The sequence below is a fragment of the Rhineura floridana genome, chromosome 7, assembly GCF_030035675.1.
Source record: "Rhineura floridana isolate rRhiFlo1 chromosome 7, rRhiFlo1.hap2, whole genome shotgun sequence".
Taxonomy (NCBI): domain Eukaryota; kingdom Metazoa; phylum Chordata; class Lepidosauria; order Squamata; family Rhineuridae; genus Rhineura; species Rhineura floridana.
This window is the reverse complement of record NC_084486.1, coordinates 47,187,264-47,204,202: the sequence shown is the minus strand read 5'-3', so window position 1 is coordinate 47,204,202 and position 16,939 is coordinate 47,187,264. Positions and strand designations below refer to the sequence as shown.

The 16,939-nt window shown below is 42.8% G+C and overlaps 1 protein-coding gene across 3 annotated transcripts in view; it reads left to right on the top strand.

Moving 5' to 3' along the window:
- Positions 1-16,939, top strand: part of HTR7 (5-hydroxytryptamine receptor 7) — a 101,959-nt gene that overhangs the window by 38,621 nt on the left and 46,399 nt on the right. For all 3 annotated transcript variants that reach the window (XR_009763974.1, XM_061635462.1, XM_061635463.1), the window contains exon 2: positions 2,768-4,401. Coding sequence is in view for 2 of the 3 variants with exons in the window: in XM_061635462.1 (XP_061491446.1) it covers positions 3,806-4,401 (596 nt within the window). In the remaining variant the exon portion in view is untranslated. The remainder of the gene's footprint in view (positions 1-2,767; positions 4,402-16,939) is intronic.

The following is a 16,939-nucleotide window of genomic DNA, read 5'->3' as shown; positions in this document are numbered from 1 at the left end:
TGGATTTGACGGCAAGAAAATATCTGTGATGGAGGAAATTCCTATCAGACTTTTATTATATGACTATGACAGCAAGATTTTTGGGTGCGTAAAGATGGAAGATGGAAGATGGACCCAATATGGATAATGACAGAAGAGCGATTTAAAATCACTGGACTTAGTAGATTTGATGAGTTGGATTAATTGGCATGTTTATTTAGAAAAAAAAATTGATTGACATATATCTCAAGGATTGGAAACTTCTCTTTGACTTTTTGTGGAAGATTAAAATGATATGATGTTAATGAGATTTGAAACCAACTAAGATAACTGTTGGAGGAAGGTGATTTTATAATCTATTAAGAGATAGGTCTGTTACATATTATAGATTTATAGTTGAATTATAGTGTTTTGAAATTACTGGATTTAGTAGATTTGATGAGCTGGATTAATTGGCATGTTTATTTAGGGGAAAAAATTGATTGATATATATCTCAAGGATTGGAAACTTCTCTTTGACTTTTTGTGGAATATTAAAATGATATGATGTTAATGAGATTTGAAACCAACTAAGATAACCGTTGGAGGAAGGTGATTTTATAATCTATTAAGAGATAGGTTTGTTATATATTATAGATTTATAGCTGAACTATGACAAATCGGAAGTCAATATTTTTATATATATGTATTTTTTTTTGTATTGTATTAGTTATTGATTTGTGTTGTTTTCTTTTTGTATTATTTTGGTTTTGAAAATTAGAATAAAAATTAATTGAAAAAAAAAAAGCAAATACAAACAAAAATACAGGAATTATAGGCATATAAGTGGTTTGCATGTTTCTTTTATCAGAGGGAACACTGCAAAGCCTGTGCTGGTCGCTTCAGCGCAGATTGACACAGCAGCATGTGGGGCTGTTTGCCCGCTTTCCCTGCCCAAGCCAAGAGCGGCCACCCGTGGAGGGGGGCTGTTTGCTTCCCTCAGGGGCAGCATTCCTGCCGCCGAGCCGCATAACGGTCCAGGGCTGAACCCTGCAGTGAATGAGCCCAAGGGTTATGGGGGGATTCGCCCGGCGATTACAAGCGCTGATCCCTTGCACTGCCCACAATCCCCCTGGATGGTTAGGGGCACCTGGAGACACCCCCCCGGCCCGCGCTGCTCCAGAGTGCTGAGCGACAAGGAACTCCATTACAGCCACTACTACTAAACCATCGGGAAATTCAAACTTTCGCGCTCGTACATAAGCGCATGTGCCTTGTTGTGCTTTGTTGCAAAGGGGGAGAGGAGCATACGTCATATTTTTGCGGACCAATTGGCTGATGGGGGGAGTGTTATGGGCGGAGCTGGGAAAAAGCGAGAAGTACGGGTCCTCTTACTGTGTGTGTGGGCGCAAAAAAAGCGGGTTTTTTTATTGGGAAAGAGCGAACAAACAGGCAAAGTGAGGACTGTCAGATGACAAACCGGATATGGAAAACATGGATTATCCCGCTCCGTTTGGATGAGCCCTAATATTGGGGGAAATATGCTTGTCAAAAATGTGTATATTAGGCAACAATGTGTGCCAAATGTGTACAATAGGAGAAATTCACATAAAAATGCTGATGAATTTTCATGAGGTATTTTTTTAAATTGCAAACTGATGTGGAAATGTGGAGAACCAAAGTTAAGACTGCAAAAATAAGAAATTGAGAGAAACCAAAATTGACAGATTTGCGGGTCCCTACTCCTGAGAGAATGTGGCCCTAACAGAAAAAAATATCCTCTCTTAAATGGTTTCTTTCCCACCTTCTAGCCTCTTCCCCAACTTTTTCCCCTAATCATGGAGTAGGGACATACATTGATGGGGCAGCTTTGTTGTTGTTATGTGCCTTCAAGCTGATTACGACTTATGGCGACCCTATGAATCAGTGACCTCCAATAGCATCTGTTATAAAGCACCCTGTTCAGATCTGGAAAGATCTGTGGCTTCCTTTATGGAATCAATCAATCTCTTGTTTGGCCTTCCTATTTTTCTACTCCCTTCTTTTTTCCAGCATTATTGTCTTTCCTAGTGAGCCATGTCTTCTCATGATGTGTACAAAGTATGATAACCTCAGTTTCTTCATTTTAGCTTCTAGTGGTAGTTCTGGTTTAATTTGTTCTAACACCCAGTTATTTGTCTTTCTCATGGTCCATGGTATCCACAAAGTTCTCATCCAACACCACATTTCAAATGAGTTGATTCTCCTCTTACCCACTTTTTCCACTGTCCAACTTTCACATCCATACACAGAGATCAGGAATGGTCTGAATGATCCTGACTTTAGTGTTCAGTGATACATCTTTGCATTTGAGGACCTTTTCTAGTTCTCTCATAGCTGCCCCCCCCCAGTCCTAGCCTTCTAATTTCTTGACTATTGTCTCCATTTTGGTTAATGACTGTGCCAAGTTATTGATAATCCTTGACAGGTTCAATGTCCTCACTATCAACTTTAAAGTTACATAAATCTTTTGTTGTCATTACTTTAGTCAGCTTAACCTGTTGAATTACTGCATGTCAAAACTGGTACAGGCTGGAAGAAAATAAAATTGGATTGTACTGGCCCATCTAGATATGCAGAGTATAATTTTAAAAGCAAAAGCTGTGGAGAACTCAGCACTCCCTCTAAGTTTATTGTTGCTAACTTGTTTGGCTATGAGCTTTTATCAGCTGAACAAGGGGCAGAATTTGAGTAGGTGCAGATTGTTGTTGTTTTGGCAGATTCAGTGATGTGAATAGCCACACCCGTTGAATTTCTGTTTGCCATGCAGCTATTAAAGGCACTGGAGACCTGGCAGAGTAAGAAAAAACCAGTGGGAACGGTAGACTTTGTCGTGATTACCCAGGATCACTTCAGAGGTGTATGTGCATCACGTGAGTATCAGTTGATTTCTCAGCGGTTAGCTACACATAACCACGTGTGACTGTGAACTGACCCCATAGCGCTTGAAGTACTGTGAGAGCTCGGGGCTGATCTGCGAGATTTCAGGCGCTCAGTGCAGTCAAGAGCCGGCGAACACGAATGTGTGAACCAAGCACAGAGGAGCCACCCTTCGCGAGCGGTGAAGGAAAGATGCTCTGAGTTCCGGCGAGCACCGGGTATCATCAGTGCGGGTGTCCCAAGGTTGAATCTAGACACGGAGATATGTTCGGGGGCTAAGCCCTGCCCTGGCTTTGACTCAGGCCAACCCCTGGACTAATAGAGCACCACGCCTCTAATCATACTGCCGGTACTCCCCGTCTAGGGAGGCGTGTGATGCCTGGAAGAGGGGCGGAAACAGACGGCTACGCCGCCACAGTCGAACGCAGCAGGCGAGGGAAGAGACGTTCTACTCAACTGAAAACTTCTCAGCTAGCCTGTGCTGCGATTTGTAGCTGCCGTCGAGTTAAGCCGAGCGTAGGTGGCATCGACCGCTGGCAGGCGCAGCGCGGCTGCTGGATCCTGGGGTCAGCGTGGCCAGCCTGCTGTTGAACCAATGGGCTGGGCTGACTCCGGGCTCACACTGCCCCCTGCGGAGGCAGATCTCCACGCAGAGCGCAGCCTGCTCTTCACCCGCACCGCTACCAGCCGGCGGGAGCCGAGCGGACTATGCTAGAGTCCTCGATCCCGGGGAAGTGGCGGGATCTGCCCGGTGATCGCTCGATCCTGACCCGGGAGGGGGCTGGTGTTTTGGGCTGCAGGAAGAGAGAGCTCCCTGCTTGGGCAGGAGGAGCCCGCCGCCGCCAGAGCGCTGGGAACCGCCACCGCTGCTTGGAGAGGCGGGCATGCGGGGGGCTGGCTGTTGGCTTCCTGGGCAGCCGTCCTCAATATGGTCCTCGACTTCAACGGCACCAGCAGCTGCCCCCTCCTCTCCAACCCCCTGCGCTGCTTCGCGCCGGAGGCTCCCCGGCAGCTGGGCAGCGGAGGCTCCGGCAGCGTGAGGATGATTTCTGGCTCTTTGAATCCGCCCCGCTTAGGGATAGGCGGGAAGCTCTTGCCAGGGGTCACCGCCAGCCCCGGAGGAGGCGGTGGTGGTAGCGGCGGCAGCAGCCCCAGCCCGGGCTTTGGCGACGCTGGCAATGACACGCAGTGCGGGGAACAGATCCTGAGCTACGGCAACGTGGAGAAAGTGGTGATCGGGGCCATCCTGTCGCTCATCACCTTGCTGACCATCGCCGGCAACTGCCTGGTGGTGATCTCCGTCTGCTTCGTCAAGAAGCTCCGGCAGCCCTCCAACTATCTTATTGTTTCGCTGGCCCTGGCAGACCTCTCGGTGGCCGTGGCCGTCATGCCCTTTGTCAGCGTGACTGACCTCATCGGCGGCGAGTGGATCTTCGGGAGCGTCTTCTGCAACGTCTTCATCGCCATGGACGTGATGTGCTGCACCGCCTCCATTATGACCCTCTGCGTGATCAGTATCGACAGGTGAGTGAGAGCGCTAAACCCAACTGGAGAGTAGGGGTACCACACAGTCCTTCAGACTGACTAACCGAGTACCTGCTGGAGGAGTGTGTGTATGTCAAAATCTTGTTCACTGAAAGGAAATGGTGGAGGGGTGCATTCACATGTACAGGCTGGTGAGGTGACTACGGTGTCAGGTCAGTTGTTGTATCAATCCACACTACCTCAGACACTATGCTTTTTACTGGAGGCAGCTCCCACTATCAGTGTGCATCTATAAATCTGCCCTAAAATTTTGAATTTGAGGAGTGTGTGGGGGTGTTATGAGAGGGTGGAAGAAATTAGGTGGAGGCTGATCAAGATGTTGGTCACTTTGGAATGTGGATTAGGTTCAGAGAATTGTGGGATCCATACTTAGCTTCATGAAGAGTTTTGAAGAACTGAAAAACTTACTCATCATTTTGTGATGTTTTGGTTGGCCTAAAAAAGTGTAGCCCTACTACGGATTTTGGAATTCAGAGTGGGTTCCTTACTCTGCTTCCTGACCTTCATTCTAGTATAATCTGTGTGGTTAGAAGAATGGTAAGAGTGTGGAACTCTCTCCCTCTTCATATTATCAGTAGGTGGGTGGCGCTGATCTGTTTTAGCATCAGTGAGTTATTCCAGAGATGAGTTAACACAACAGCCCTGTATTCTGCGTAAGTTGTGAAGGAAATCTGTTTTAAAAACATTTGCGATGAGCTACCAAACTGCTGGGACTCACCAGTGGGCCTCAGTGCTAACCTGCCCTGTGGTGCCTCCTCACTTGCGTGGTGTACTAGCAACTCCTTGTACGCTGATTGCTGAATAAAGGTGATCAGCAGGAGACATACGTTCAGGAGAGGAAAGAAGGCCTTCCTCCTTTGGAGGGGGAAAGGCCAGAGCAGGTGCTGAAGAAAATTCCAAAGTGAGACAAAAAGTTGTTTATTAACAGTAATAATTTAAAAAAATAAATAAACAAACTGGGAATAGAATGGAAGAGATTAATAGCAGAAAATGGTTATAGGAGCAATAGGAAAGGACCAGGGAGGAGTGATGAAAGAAACAAGTAGTGTGCATGCGTGTGTGTGTGTGTGTGTGTGTGTGTGTGTGAGGGAGAGAGGGGGAGAGAGGGGGGGAGAGGGGGAGGAGGGGGAGGGAGGGGGAGGGAGGGGGAGGGAGGGGGGAGAGGGGGAGGGAGGGGGAGAGGGGGGGAGGGGGAGGGAGGGGGGGAGGGGGAGGGAGGGGGGGAGGGGGAGGGGGAGGGGGAGAGGGGGAGAGAGGGAGGGGGTGGGAAGGAAATATATATATGTGTGTGTGTGCTTGCGCATATGGTATGTATGTGTGTGTGTATATATAAACTTTCACTTAGAGCAAGTGTGAGGAACTTTTGGCTTGCCAGATGGTGCTGAACTACAACTCCCATAATCCCTAACCTTTGGCCAAGCTTGCTGGGGCTGATGGGAGTTGTAGTTCAGAAAACATCTAGAAAGCCACAGGTTCCCCACAACTGACTTGAAGCCTCTAGTTCATCACACTCTTCTTAAAATGGGGAAACTGAGTCATAATACCTCCAGAGCGCAGTACTTCTGTGCTTAGCTGAAGGAAAGCTGAGCTATGGAACTCCTTGCCACAAGGAAAATATGGCAAAGAATGCAGCCATTTCCAAATATAGGTTAGATATCAGTAGAAGATGACGTCAGTAATTGTCAGGTGAGTATGTCAAACACTGCCTCCATCTGCCACCATTTTGTGGCTAGCTCTATCCTTGCACCACCATTTTGTGACTGGTGAGTCTCAGTTATTTTTCAGTTGTCTCAAGTAGGCCCTGGGAGTAGAAAGTCTGAGAACCCCTGCCTTAACACATTTCCACAGGATGGATTTTATCTACTCTTTTTCAATGTACATACGTACGTATCATACGTGCAGAGGCGATTCTAAACTTTGTTAGGGTGAAACTGAAACTGTTCCGGATTAATTTAATCTAGAATGAAAGGCTTGGAGGTCGCTGATTCATAGGGTCGCCATAAGTCATAATCGACTTGAAGGCACATAACAACAACAACAGAATGAAAGGAGATTTAGAACCGGACTGTTGCAGCTGGCATGGGATATTAGGGTAATAGTAATTACTGAATTCCCTGGGATTCCCTTTCTTTGGAATTGGGATATATATTGAACGCTTCCAGTCTGTGGGCCATTGTTTAGTTTTCCATATTTGTTGACACGTTTTTGTCAAAATTTGGACAGATTCAGTCTCAGTAACTTGTAGCAACTCTATTGGTATGCCATCTGTTCCTGGTGAATTGTTTCTTCCAAGTATTTTAAGAGCAGCTTTTACGTCACATTCTAAAATTTCTGGTTCTTCATCATACAGTTCCTCTGTGAATGAATCTGTCATCCTTGCATCTCCTTTATAGAATTCTTCAGTGTATTGCTTCCATCTTCCTTTTATTTCATCTCGGTCAATCAGTGTGTTCCCTTGTTGATTATTCAACATCCCTACTTGTGGTTTAAATTTCCCTTTAATTTCTCTAATCTTTTGAAATAGGGCTCTTGTTCTACCTTTTTTGTTGTCCTTGTATTTCTATACAATAACTATTGTAATTGTTCTCTTTGTCCCTACATACCAGTCGCTGTATTATTGCATTTAGGGTTCTGACTGTGTTTCTATCTCCTTTTCCCTTTGCTTTCCTTCTATCTTTAACCATTTTAAGAGTCTTGTCAGTCATCCACTGAGGTCTTTCTTTCTTCTTAACTAGAGGTATTGTCTTTTTGCATTCTTCCCTGATAATGTCTCCGGCTTCAATCCATAGTTCCTCTGGTTCTCTGTCAACTACGTTTAAAGTCTCAAATCTGATCCTTATTTGATCTTTATATTCTTCTGAGATGTTATTTAAATTGTATTTTGGCATTGTGATTGTTTTGTTCTTCTTTAGCTTTACTCTGATTTTTAATATTACCAGTTCATGATCTGTACTGCAGCCTGCTCCTGGTCTTGTTTTTGCAGAAAATATGGAACGTCTCAATCTTCTGCTACCAATTATATAATCAAATTTATTTCTATATTGACCATTTGGTGATATCCATGTGTACAGTTGTCTTTTTGGTTGGTCAAACAATGTGTTTGCAAGAAACAAATTATTGGCTTCACAGAATTCAGTAAGTCTTTCACCTGCTTCATTTCTATCTCCTAAGCCCCATTTTCCCACAATTTCTTCTCTGTTTCCTAGTTTTGCATTTGGTGTGTGATCAATTTCTTCCTGTACTTCTGCGTAAAATCTCTCCAATTCCTCTTCTTCTGTGTTCGCCATTGGAGAGTAGAATTGGATGATGGTTATGTTAATAGGTTTCCCATTTAATCTCATTGATATCACTTGCTCAGACCTTGTGTTATAGCTCCTAATTGCTTTTACTACATCACTTCTCACTATTAGAGCAACCCCATTTCTTCTTAATTTCTCATTTCCTGCATAACATATGTTGTAGTTGCCTGATTGAAAATGTCCCATTCCTGTCCATTTTCATTCACTCACGCCAAGTATTGTAATGTTGACGCATTCCATTTCTTGCTTGACAATTTCTAACTTTCCCTGGTTCATGCTTCTCGCATTCCATGTTCCCATTCTCCTTTCGCATCTGTGTGCATCAGCCTCTGAGCTTTCTTTCGGCTTTGACCCAGTGGCGTCATAAGTCACAGCTCTACTCGTACTTGTCTGTTGTTATTCCCCAATAGCTGTCTGAGTGCCATCTGACCTGGGGGTCTCATCTTCCAGAACTGTCTCATGCTGCATTTTGGATACTCTATTCATAGAGTTTTCATGGTAAGAGGTATTCATAGGTGGTTTACCATTGCCTTCCTCTGAGTTTGGATGCATCATAGTCCAAGTAATCTATGAACATTTTAAAACCAGTTGATTGATTAACTGTTGCTTGCCTGCTAATTAACTATTTTAATTAAATTGATGAATTTAAAAAAACCAATTAAAGTGAACTTTATGTATTTATAATTTCAGTCCAGTGAACACAAAAGTTAAAACATTTTGTATAACTATTAAAGGGGTGATATAGTCCCACAGATGAGAGCCAATGTGGTGTAGTCGTTAAGGTGTTGGACTACAACCTGGGAGACCAGGGTTCGAATCCCAACACAGCCATGAAGCTCATTGGGTGACCTTGGGCCAGTCACTGCCTCTCAGCCTCAAAGAAAGGCAATGGGAAACCTCCTCTAAATACCACTTACTATGAAAACCCTATCCATAGGGTCGCCATAAGTCAGAATCGACTTGAAGGCAGTCTATTTCCATTTTCATAGTCCCACAGCAGATACACTGCCTGCACATTGTTCTGCCCTAGGAGAATCCCCAGAGTCTTATTTACCTGTCTTTCTCTTTTCCTTAGCACATAGCCTGTTGTATGGCTTGCATACATGACCATTACAGGGAATGTGCGGTCTGTGTGCATAATCCTTATCTGTATCCAGCACTTCCTTTCTGCATAATGCAAGCCACTCAACTTCTACAGCATAACGCAAGTATTTGGTATCACACAGAGGGAATGTTCAGGTGAAATATGAGAGTTGTGCACAGACCACACATTCCCTGTAATGACCCGTTGTGTAGCCTGCATGTACACTTCTGGGTATTTGCCATGGTGGAGACATGGGACTCTGTAGAGAATGCTCTGTAGGCACATTTCATCCTTTCAGAAAAGTTTTTTTATATTGAATTACAAGCTTGGGTGCAATGCCATGTGCTCTTACCTGAATCCAAGTCCTGCTGACCCCTGTTGGACTTGCTTCCTAGTAAGCATGGATAGCATCAAGCTGTTCGATTTCTTTCTTGAAAAGTGAAAGTCATATACATTTAAACTTTCACTCTTCAAATCAAATTTGAATTGTGCACTGGTTGAAAAAAAATTGAATGTGAAGCTTCAGTTGTTCATTCTAAACCATAGTTACTCGGAAACCCAGAGATCCATACCATACATTTAAAGCACATCCAACACGTATTTAAAGCATATGGCTTTAATGAATGTAATGTCGTACTTATAGTATTGAAAAGGTTTTTGTGTTTGCTGTGACATTTGTTATTGTTTTATTACTGCTGTTGTATTATTTTATTATGAAATTGTTTTTGTAATTGTTGTTTGCTTTTGTTGTAAGCCACTTTGAGCACAATTTTTTTTTGTAAGTCACTTTGAGTTTCATTTTGGAAAAAAGCTAATAATAATAATATGGCTTCCCCCAAAGAATTCTGGAAACTCTAGTTTTCTCTCCACAGAGCTGCAAACTCCCAGCACCCTTAACAAACTATAGTTCCCATGATTCTTTGGGGCAAGTCATGTGCTTTTAATGTGCATTGGATGTGCTTTAAAGGTAACTTCATGGGTATCCAGAACCATGTTTTCTGTTTGTCTTTAAAGAAAAGCCAGTGTGTGCTTGGACCACAAAAACCAGTGGCCTCTGGTGGTATATACATGTGCTGGAGAGCAAGAAGCAGCTGTTAGCATGGCAGGAAGAAGAAAATAGAAACGTAGAGCATGTTTAATCTAGGGCTGTTCTTACCCTGCCTGTGATGAGGGGGACACATGCATGCTTTGGAGGCTGTATGCACATTACTCCTCAGGGTATGTCTGTATTCCCTGCCATTGTTGGCTGTAGTCTACTTCTTTGCACTGCTGTTTGACCCTTTTTTCCAAGGAAAGAGGGAGCATGCGCATCCACTTGAAAGGATTTCATGTCTGATTAATTGCACATGAAAGTCATAACACAAATGCCATATGTGAACAGGAATTCCTTGTTGAAGAGTAGAAACCGAATATTTCCCTCGTTACCTCCCCCCCAAAAGCAAATGGCGTTTGTTTAGTGTGTGTTTGAGAGAGAAATTCAACAATGCATACATAGCACACTGGTGGTGCTTTATCAGTAATCATAATTTATCTGTTACATAAGTGTGTTACATAAGTGACAACTTTGTGCTGAGAGCAGCCTTAGCCAACCTGGTGCCTTCCAAATGTTTTGGGCTACAGCTTCCATCAGCCCCTACTTCTGAGTAAACATGCACATAGTTTGGCTTTGCTGGTTCGGTGTAGACTTTGGGCCGTGCAAAACAATGAAGTGATCTTTCCTTTTCTAAGGACCATAATGCTTCCTAAGTGAAGCCATTTGCTTCTGATACATAAAATATAAGGGGCCCTGTTTACTGGAGAAGGAAGAATGGCTCTGAATATATTTGCATAATACATACTTGTAGCTTATTGAAGAACTTCAGCGCATAGCAAGTGAAAGAATATTGAAAGGGGGAAAAGAAGAAAGAAAAGGCGGCAGTCTAATGTGGCTGTATATTTTGTTAAAAGAATGATAGGTAATTTGGCTGTCTTACTAGAGGCATACAAGGCATGTATCAAATGCAAGACAGCCTACAATTTGTCTTTTCCACCCCTGGGGTCCACTTTTCACAATACAGGTCCCTGAATATATCCACTTCTGGCTACTTGGATCAGCATGTCAACATTTATCTGCTTGTTTTATCATTCAGATGTGGGATTTAAGTTCCCTGTATTAGAATTCTGTTCCCTGGGGCCCATACTTTGCATATAGCAGCACCATTCCAATGTTTAGTGAATGATTTTAAAAGGCCTGTTAGAGATTGCCCTCTATGTATCTGGAATAGATGCATCAATCATACTGAGGCTGTTCAGAGTGCTTGCTTATAGGCTGGCAGGGGATATTCCTAATATTCTTTATCTGGTAGTACCTGAGAGCCCAAAGTATGTTCTTTCTGCTATGGGGTGTGGGAAAGACCTTTAAGCTCATGTCCCCTTATATAACATAGGTTTGTTCCCCAAGTAGCTCTGCTCATGGGATTGAGAGATTTCAAATGATGGGTGTACATGCCATCTCAGTGGGATCTGTCTGTATACTTTCCTGTCTCCAAAGCTGCCATTTTTCCTTATAGGGGAAAAAAGTAAGAATAGCAGCTGGGTGGGGATGGAGGGCTGTGATGATGATAATGATGATTTATTACATTTATCAGTCACTTTATATGAAGAAAGTGTCTCTAAGCGACTTGACAAAATAAAATACACCGTATAAAACAATTTAAAACCAGAAACATTTAAAAACAAACAATGCAAAATACAAGTGTTGGTACTTACCTATAAAGCCTTATACGGCGCGGGACCATGATATCTGTCGGAACGCCTCTCCCGATATGAACCGGCCCGTACACTACGGTCTACTACGAAGGCCCTCCTCTGGGTTCCGACTCATAGGGAAGTCTGGAGAGTGGTGACAAGATCTAGAGCCTTCTCAGTGGTGGCCCCCGAACTATGGAATGGTCTCCCCGAGGAGGTGTGCCTGGCGCCGACACTATCATCTTTTCGGCGCCAGGTTAAAACCTTTCTCTTCTCTGAGGCATTTTAATTCCTGTTAATTCTAAATTATTATATTTTGATTTTAGACTGTACAGTTTTTTGTACAGTTTTGTATTGTGATATATTGTATTGTGTTATTTTTATTGTATTTTTAATGTTCACCGCCCAGAGAGCTGTTGCTAGTCGGGCGGTATATAAGCTTAATTAAATAAATAAATAAATAAATAAAATGCTTATCCAGCAACTTATTAATAAGGATAGGTCCTGCCCACCCCAGATGCGCACCACTATAAAAGGCTTTAGTACCAAATGCCTGAGAGAACAAAAAGGACATAGCCTGGCACTTAAAGATGGACAAGGAAGGCAGCAGGCGAGTCGCTGTGAGGAGAGCATTCCGCAGACGGGGCTACCACTAAAAAGGCTCAGAGTCTGATGAAAACCAGAGGGTCTGGGCTGGTTCATATGGGAATAGGCAGTCCTTGAGATACTGCTATCCTGAGCTGCCTAGGCTTTAAAGGTCACAACCAGTTCTCCCCTCTCATTCAGGCCAGAATGTACTACCTAGGAAAGCGCCATCTGACAGCACAGTAAGGATGCAATGGAAACAGCAGAGTACTTCTTGCTGCCCTCATTGCCATTGAGTAGGCTCAATAGTGAGCACTTGTTAGTGTTCAATTGCGTTTTTTCCACTTGGGTTCCAGCCATTTCCCTGCTTGTTTCATTGCCCTCAGCTCTGGCGTATACCGAGGAGATAGTCTAGCTCTGTCAAGTGGGAGAGGGTGCTCAGGGGTGATTGTGTCAAAGGCCCACAGATCAACCAGGGTTTAGACAGGAGTGCCAACCATATATGCCATGAAATCCTCCAGAGCCATCTCAAAACCAATTGGATCTATTAGTCTCTGAGGGCAAACCATTCTAATAGGTCCCATACCTGCACAGATTGAGTAATGTTGTGGGTAAAATGATTTTAAATAGTAACACCACCTCTACCCACTGTTTCTCCTCCTATCAAATGATGAACTTTAATGTTTTATGTGTTAAAAAAATGCACTCCTATTGATCTGATAATGGTTCTTTTGTGTTGTGTGGTTGGACTTGAAATGTGAGATATGTACATGGAAGCAACAGCCTGAGAGTTGCTCTTGTACTTGTATGTATTTATGTATGTATTTATTTATGTATTTATTTATTATCCCACCCTTCCTCCCAGCAGGAGCCCAAGGCGGCAAACAAAGCACTAAAACATCATAAAAACAGATCTTAAAATACATTAAAACAAAACAGCATTAAAAACATTAAAAAAAACTTTAAAAAAGGATTAAAAACGTTATTAAAAACATATTAATTCTGATACAGATGCAGACTGAGATAGGTCTCAACTTAAAAGGCTTGTTGAAAGAGGCAAGTCTTCAAAAGGCGCCAAAAAGATAGCAGAGATGGCGCCTGCCTAATATTCAAAGGGAGGGAATTCCACAGGGTAGGTGCTGCCACACTAAAGGTTCGTATGGGGCAATCCAAGATATTAGCGGCATGACTACTGAAGCCATAGCTTGATTTATTTGCTTGTTGAAGGAACAGGGTGTTTGTCCCTTTCCACAGACACACCCTCTTCCATCACGCCCTTGCAGCAACAAGAAAGTGCTGCATCTGAACGTTTTCCTTCTTCAGAGTCCTTTCACTTAGGAATATTTTTTTTTCAAAGCAGTCAGGAATTTCTGAGTTGACAGGAAAGGCAGGCAAGTGCTGGGCATTGTGGGAGCCAAATTTTGTACATGACCCCTAACAATTATAGGCCACTTTATGGGAACTCTTCAGGATGACAAACAATGCAAAATTACAAAACAAAAACAGTATTCTCAAAGGGTAAAACATTCAAACATACTGTACAGCACATTCCACTTTCACAGGGCGTTAACTTAAGTGAAATGTAGGCTGTTATTTTTGATTTTTGATTCCATAGGGCTGTTTTTGTTGTTGTTACTGTGATAATCCTAAGAAATCTGAGGGTTCAGGATTGGTTAAGGTTAAATCTAACCATGAAGGGAAAATTATATTTCTCTGTATAATTAATGTACAGGGAAGATGAGGACCAGCAAAACGTCCGCCCTGAAAACAGACCTGCTAGGCTCAACATCTCAGATATGTTAGGAAACAGGTAACAACTTTGTATGTGGCCAGAGGAGAGAGATATTTTGTGAAGTTCTTTAATTGTTTAAGGTAGGGATGGAGAACCTGTGGCCCATCAGGTGTTGTTGTACTCCAACTCCCATCAGTCTCAGCAGCATGGCCTATAGTCGGGAATGATGGGAGGTGTAGTACAACATCTGGGAGGGGCACAGGTTCCACATCCCTGGTTTAAGTAATTGATTGGTTGTATCTTCTGTATGATTATATGTAACTGCAAGGTGTTTGATTTGGTTTCACTTTTTAAAAAATCAATGTAACATTAGCTGTGTGTTAGGAATAGGAGGGCAGAGTGCAAAGGCAGTAAATAAGCAAATGAGCATCTCTGCCTTCTCCAGAAAGTTGCTCATTATCTGTTTCTAGTTTAAGCAAGCATGGCAATGGGGAGGTTGGTGGGGGGGGGGAGAGAGGAATATTTCCAGCAATTACATCTCTGATAAAAGACCGGCTTTTGGATGATGATGAAAAAAGACAGCCAGAGAGCAGAAGCTGATCTGTGGGGAGCTGAGAAAATTTTGAAATTGTATTTTGACTGGCTCTTTCTGCTTTGAGGGAAGCTGTCAGAGCAAAATCTTTACTGTGGGGAATATGTCTGTGTCACTGTGCCAAAGTGGCTGAGGGACAAAAGTTGCCAGCACTTGGCGTGGTAGTTGGGCTACTAGATTATTAATTGGTCACCGACTGGAGTATCCTCTTGATTTCTGGGTTCAAGGAAAAGCTGTTAAAATGTACGGGATCTTAGATATCTTCCACCTAGTTCATTTTCATATCTGAGGAGAATATACTTTGAGAAAGCAAAGGTAAAAAAAAGTATATTCCAGGTTGCAGTTTGGGTTATAAGGAAAACAAATGTTTTAAAACAAGTATTTTTTTAGGGTTATAGATTTTACACTTTGTGTATGCAGGAACAATATACATACTTTTGTACTTATATGTATGTTTACAGTATATGGAGAAGAAATCCAGAAGCTGCATTTATAAGGCATGGTCAGAGCAATCCTGACTGGGGGTGGGGACGATTGTTGCTGGAAAGCCACTGCTGCATGCAAAACTCCTGTCCATTCCTGCTGGTCAGGGTGGGAGCCTGGGGGCAGTTTTTTCTCTATTTTTGTCTCACCAACTCCAGGACTAATATAGTTAAAGGGCCCAAGGATTCAGCCCTTTGGGATCAGTAGGGTTCCAAAGTCTCTGGTGCCCCACCCCCCTAATGTTCTGTTTTGGAGTTTTCTGCTGACTACTGCCAGCTGGAGAAATCTGAACTTCTGCCACAGTAGAGCCTCCCTCCCTCCGGTGGAGGCTGGCAGAGATATAACTTTACTGCATCCTAGTCCCATGAGCCATCAACGTGTGTGTGTGTGTGTGCGTGCAATATTGCAGGTTAAGTAGATTGCAACATATATTAATTATAATTAATGTTATTGAACCAAAACTGAAGTGTGTATTTGAAAAGAACCTGTCTATTTTTTATAGGGCAGTTAAAAAAAAAAAGCCCTTGGCCACTTTAAATGTAGTGCGTAGGTCATGTAATAGAAGTGTCTTCTCCACAAATAAGCACAAACCAAGCACACTAGAAACCAGCTTTCCATAGATGCCTCCTGTCTCCTATGTGTTTTTTTAATTAAAAATCTGATTGATGCCAAAGGAGATTGAGTCCAAGCTTTCACCTAGCACAGAGGACCTGGATTTTCTGGAATGCCTCACCATCACAGAATAGCAGTTTTGTCTTTTTTAGAAGTAGTCTTCGGAATGCCTCAGGCAATCCTTGACTGACCCTCTCCATTCTGACTAGGGAATTTTCTTTGATTGAATATGCTGCAGATTTGCAGGGTGGGGGTTTGCTTTGCTTTGGTGTGACCCATTGTGGAATGACACTAGAGACAACAGAAGTGACTACCAATTAGGTTTTCCCTGTGAGAATGGATGGGCAACTATGTCAATTTCAGTTTCTCTCGGTTTCTCATTTTTCCAGTCTTAAGTTCAGTGTTCCATATTTCCTCATACATTAGCTTTAAAAAAAAAAAGTCCTCATGAAAGTTCACCAGCATTTTAGTGCAAATTTCTCCTAATAGTCACATTTTTACATGCAATCTTGCATAATATACACATTTTTGAAAAGCAATTTCATCTCACATAACACATCCTTGCATGTTACTTTCATGACTATATGCATATTCACGAATAGGCAAAAAAACTTGCGGTTTAAGAACATAATACCTATATAGCCAACAGACATTTCTATCAAACTTTAAAAAGCAGGGAAATTGGGCAGCTATAGTGAATGCACCAGGGGAGCAGGAGACCTGACTTCCTCTCTGAGATATTGGACTGCCCTACAAATGTGTCAAAATGCAAACACAATTTGGGTTGGTCTTTCACAGTCCAATCCACTTGCTGTGTAGCTTGGAAGAATTTGGTAACAAGGAACAGGGGATCTCCTAGCAACTCTCAGCAGCCTTCACTAACTACACTTGCCAGGATTCTTTGGGGGAAGCCATGATTGTCTCAAGTGAAATAAAGATCTGGCATGGGTGTGGCCCCCTGATTAGCCAAGCCAAGCAGCTGTGAGTCTGGCTTTTAGAACACTGACAGTTGGTTCTTACTGTGCATGCCCAGGGTTATCATTGACTTCAATGCTAAATTTCTTAAATTAATTAAAAAATCAGCCAGGCATTTTTTAAACTTTTAAACTGCAGAAGATGAAGGTCAGAGTATGGGGCAAGCTCAGTAATAGGATTATAGGTACTCTGTGAACATGAATGATTTTTAAGTAATTTCAACAAATTATGAGAACTCAGAAAAAAGTCCAAATGGGGTCTGGTTTTTTCCTGTGTCTTTTTACACTTTGAACTCTCAATTCTCTCTGACTGCTTTGTGTATTGCCATGAAAATGTAGAGGGTTGTTAAGCAAGCGTTTCTGAGTTCAGGACTATAAGTTTTGTAAGGTTTTGCTTTAAAATGAGCTTATTGGAAGCATCAGAATGGT